Source organism: Zingiber officinale, chromosome 3B (assembly GCF_018446385.1).
Source record: "Zingiber officinale cultivar Zhangliang chromosome 3B, Zo_v1.1, whole genome shotgun sequence".
Lineage (NCBI taxonomy): Eukaryota > Viridiplantae > Streptophyta > Magnoliopsida > Zingiberales > Zingiberaceae > Zingiber > Zingiber officinale.
Genome location: NC_055991.1, coordinates 113606169 through 113610686, shown reverse-complemented (window position 1 = coordinate 113610686; position 4518 = coordinate 113606169). Strand labels below are relative to the sequence as shown.

Here is a 4518-nt window from a genome sequence, read left to right as displayed (position 1 = left end):
AAGGTTTTGTCTAGTCGGTGGTGGTTGCTCCCATATCCAAGAAGGCCGTGTGCCTCGCCACGTCAGTACTGGGAACCAATTATGGAAATTAATATTTAATGGAATTAATAACTTAAGGTGATTTGGGTCGAACGTGTTAAGTTCCGCAGGAGACCCAAGTCAAAACCTAAAAGAACGAATAGATTAAGTTTTGGATCAAACGTGTTAAGTTCCGCAGGCGATCCAAAATTTAATTTAAAAGAACACATGGTAGCTAGGAAAAGGTTCAGACCTTTGTACAAAATTTTTGTACAGTGGAACCTCTAGGTTTTCCGAGTAGCAACCATCAATTGGTATCAGAGCTAGGGTTTTGCCTCTGTGTATTTGGTATTAGGTTAATTATGCACATGTCATACATAATTTAGGCAGGTTAATAGTATGATGTGCTAACTTTGTGGATGTAGGATCCAACTATTATGGCTTTTTAGTTATTATGTGTGTGATTGGACCCTTGGACATGTCAAGGGCATTTTATTGTGTGTGCATGATTGTATTATAAAATACACCAGGAGCTGTATTTAGTTTTATTAGGATTTTATTTTTGATCTAGTTACATGTACATTCCTTTTATGGAATATAGGATCGATGGATGTAAATTTTATTTTATGTTCGATCTAGTTTACATGTACATTCCTTCGAGGAATATAGGATCGAAAAATGTAAAATTCTATTTATGTCGCGGATCGAATCTTGCAAGGCGTGGAACCTTTTGAGGACCAGAGGCGCAGCGGAACAAGGAGCAAGATGGATGCGACAACTAGACCCGGTGGCGGTGGCCAAAGATGGCAGCAGCTAGGGTTGGCGACACACGGAGGACAGCAATAGATAAAAGTCATAATAGCTGAAAATTAGTTTTTCTATTTATTGCTTTTTATGCTGTGTTGTGTGTGCTTGCACTACAAGAAAATTGGGATTCTACAACACTTAAAAGACAACGTTTTTTATAAAAAGCGTTGTCTTTTTTCCTTTTACAACGCTTTTAGTGAAAAGCGTTGTCTATTTCTTTATGTTCTTACTAATAGACAATGCTTTTTTAAAAATCGTTATCTATTAATGATTTTTATGGATCAAAGATAACGCTTCTTGAAAAGCGTTGTCTATTGCTATTTTTTTTTAGTGTATATGACAACGCTTCTTGATTTTTAGTGGGTCAAAGATGCCGATCCTTTTAATCCCGAGCCTGACTTCTGCTCTGCGCGCCCGATTCCTCTCTTCCCAGATCTCCCCTCTGCTTGACGCGCTCTCTCTCACGGACGACTCGAAGACGACGGAACGGAGCTTCGACCTTCGGCGATCGACAGTGTCACTTGAGGAGGAAGTCGCCGGATCTCGACGATACCGGCGAAGTCCAAGCCATCTTTAGTAATCGATACCTAGGGCACGACTGATCGCCTGCTTCTCGCCGGACCTTTTCTTCTTTCCCCGGCACCGCCGGTGTAGATTTATTCCCGGAGCCTCAAGGATGAGCTATCTTGTTCTTCTTTGATTTCCCGCAAACCTCAGCGCCGAACCTTTCCTCGATTCCTCCTCTTCCTCTTGTGGCGCTGTGCCCTAGCCGGATCTTGGAGGTAAGGCATCGTACTCTGTGGGTTGTTGAGATGTTGTGTGACCGATTCTTCTTTTCCCTTGCTCACCAGAGACGTTTGATTGTTGAGGTAATCTGGTGGGGGAGTCTTCTTCTGGCAGCAACCATCTATGGTTGAGGATCAGCAGAAAGTGAACTGTTGATTGCCTCTAAACCTTACGTGAGAAAGATTCCAGCAGGGAAGTTTAGTTCTGTGGTGTTATTTGGTCCCATCAGCTACTCTTTCATGGCAGTAACGATTCTGGATTGGGGATCAACAGAAGGGGCTGAGCTTGAGGTATGTGTAGGGGTTTTGATACATGATGTAGATGATTGTTAGATAGGTTTATGTGTTGAATTAGGGATGAATTGGATCACATTGGTTAATTGAATTTAGAATAGCACATGTGTAGTTGAATTTAGATCATGGTGTAATCTGATCATTTAGTAGTTAATTGTGCGGACAAGTTGTTTTGTTTACAGTTTCTTTTCTTTTCTCTATTTTTGAGTAATTTATTTCTGCTCGAGAAATTTGTACTTTGACACTTTTATTACTTGTAAGTTGTATCCATGTTCTCTTTTATATAATGCTCAGTTAGATTAACATAGGGACATTGCAACTGATATATCTATATATTCTGGAACTCTATAAAATCAATTACTAGTGCTTGGTTGTTACATTGCACTATCCTTGCAGTTAAGATTGGGAGGCCAGGGTATAGGGTCTCAAAGCAATTTGATCCAGAGACAAAACAACGGTCTCTTCTATTTCAGGTTTCACCTAGTACTTTTATAATATTTTGATTAATATATCTGGTATTATGATTTCAATTTGCACACATTATGATTTCATTGACTCATGCCCATCAAGTGTTTGATTAAATGTCTCTTCCATTGTATAGGTTTTAGTTGATACAATTTCTTTAGTTTAATTCCAAGTAATGCTTGTTAGTTTAGTGATTTATGTTCCTATGATGTTTGTTCTTTATTTGAATGTAACTAGTTTAGGTTTTGTCACATGCTCTAGTTTATGTTCATATGATTTATGTTCCTATGATGTTTGTTGGATTCTCTAAGGCACCGCATTCATGATGAGAATTGGAAATATATAGTAGAAATGTGAGTTCATATTTATTTTTATTAAGCATTTATGTTAATACAAAACTCATATATAAAAAATCATTAATATATGAAGGACCTTAAGATTGTTTAATTCAAACAAGGGAAGGAAAGGTAGAAAAAAAGGCTATGTGGGAAGTAGTAAAGGTATGTGTAATTATATATAACAATCTTCTTTCATGTGTATGTTTATCATTAATAATTTGTATCTAATTACCATAGGCTCCTCGACGACAAGATGCCAAACAATGTGGTTATTATGTGATGTGATTTATGAGACAAATTTTTGAAGAAGTTGAAATTATCGAGAGAGATTCCCTACGATCTATAGTAATGTTTTCTTGCTTATGTCTCAAATTATTTGAAATAAACTATTTAAAATTTGCAAAGTCAATGTTGATTTTTTTTTCATTAATGTTCACAGTTCACACAAAAGGAGTATTCTCGAGAAGAAATTGATGAGGTGCGATCGGAGTTGGCAGAATGTATACAAGATCATATTTATGAGTAGATGCGTTCAAGTTTATGTAAGTTCATTATCTTTAGCAAGAAGCAACTTCTTGCTTCTTTGGAATCCATTATCAGCTATGCTTGTTAGTTTTTTCCTGCACTCTCATATTTTCAATGGATTGGCCATGGACATTGTATCTCTTAGTTATGTTTCGTGGAAGGTTTCTGACAAATTGAATTTCCAGATACAATAGCTTTTATCTCTCAGATTATTGCAGCTTAGATACAGGAATACCTGTCCATTTGCTGACTATTTCTGCTGTCACAGGCAACCCTTTGTTTCAAAGTATTTTGATGTTATTGATCCTTCAAGGACGAACAACAATCTTTGACAAAGTTTCAGAACAAGGTAGCAGCAACTTGATTTCTTAACTTACCTTTGCTAATGATATCATTTTGTTCTTTTTGCTCATATCAAGATTGTGTGAGTGATATTGTCCAATTGAAGATGGACAGTCTGGAATCAGACTGTGTTCATCTTTTATGCTGAATTGAGAGCTACTAATATATAATTGGTACAACTTCCACTCTAGAACATAGAACCATTTGTTTCAACAAGGTGTAGTAAAGTGTCAAATTACAAACTTTAACACCTCTTTACCATCATTTCTAGACATTATGATTTCATTCTTTTCCATTAGTAAAGTGTCCATCTCTTGCAATTATGAAGCATGACATTCTACATTCTCTACAATTAACTGTTTGACGAACAATCCATAAACTGCATTGTGATTCGTTTGTGGATTGTTATGGCTATAACATCTATGCTTGTTGATTCTTGTTTCATCTCTCGTCTAAACTATTAAATTTTAGATTATTTTTCCTTTCGTCCTGAACAAACTTTGATTTCACAGTTAGACCTTTTAGTTTTATGGAAATCTACATTCGTATAAGAGTTGAATGAAATCTAGATATCAAAATATTGTCTAGTGAAATGTGGAAACGTTGATGAGCTCATTCCATTTTTTGAAGCCTACTGCTTCTTGTTTATGATGAGTGGATGAAACGTTGGTGAGCTCATTCCAAATTCTGAAGCCTACTGCTTCTGTAAAGAAACAGTTATGCTGTAGGAATTCATTCTGTTGAATCCATTCTGAAGCTTACTGCACATACTAAAGAATTCATTCCATTCTGAAGCCTACTGCACAGACTAAAGAATTCATTCTATTGAATCCAGATTTTCTATCCAGATTTTCTATGGCACTACATCTAGAATTATGATTATTTTATCTTTCTCAATCCAGATTTTCTCATTATTGTATGGTGTGAACTGTGACCTTTATTTT

General features: G+C 36.3%; 1 protein-coding gene across 3 annotated transcripts; it reads left to right on the top strand.

Moving 5' to 3' along the window:
- Nucleotides 1-1210: 1210 nt before the first annotated feature.
- LOC121967320 lies at nt 1211-3494 on the top strand. Of its 3 annotated transcripts, XR_006107699.1 has the most exons (5): nt 1211-1901; nt 2301-2377; nt 2799-2869; nt 2945-3052; nt 3147-3260. XR_006107699.1 is itself a non-coding variant. In XM_042517467.1 (3 exons), exons 1-3 carry the CDS (start codon nt 1851-1853, stop codon nt 3424-3426), a joined length of 408 nt encoding a protein of 135 aa, XP_042373401.1. In that variant the 5' UTR covers nt 1211-1850; the 3' UTR covers nt 3427-3494. The 3 variants fall into 3 exon arrangements, 1 of the variants encoding a protein (XP_042373401.1); XR_006107700.1 differs by lacking the exon at nt 2799-2869; XM_042517467.1 differs by lacking the exons at nt 2799-2869; nt 2945-3052 and having other exon boundaries at nt 3147-3494.
- The last annotated feature ends 1024 nt before the right edge of the window (nt 3495-4518 follow it).

What these genes read in the sequence shown, in the direction of transcription:
- LOC121967320 (XM_042517467.1), top strand. Translation starts at nt 1,851, where the DNA reads ATGGCAGTAACGATTCTGGATTGGGGATCAACAGAAGGGGCTGAGCTT. An exon ending in CAGAAGGGGCTGAGCTTGAG is followed by an intron (nt 1,902 to 2,300) that starts GTATGTGTAGGG and finishes CTATCCTTGCAG; the next exon opens with TTAAGATTGGGAGGCCAGGG. An exon ending in AACGGTCTCTTCTATTTCAG is followed by an intron (nt 2,378 to 3,146) that starts GTTTCACCTAGT and finishes TAATGTTCACAG; the next exon opens with TTCACACAAAAGGAGTATTC.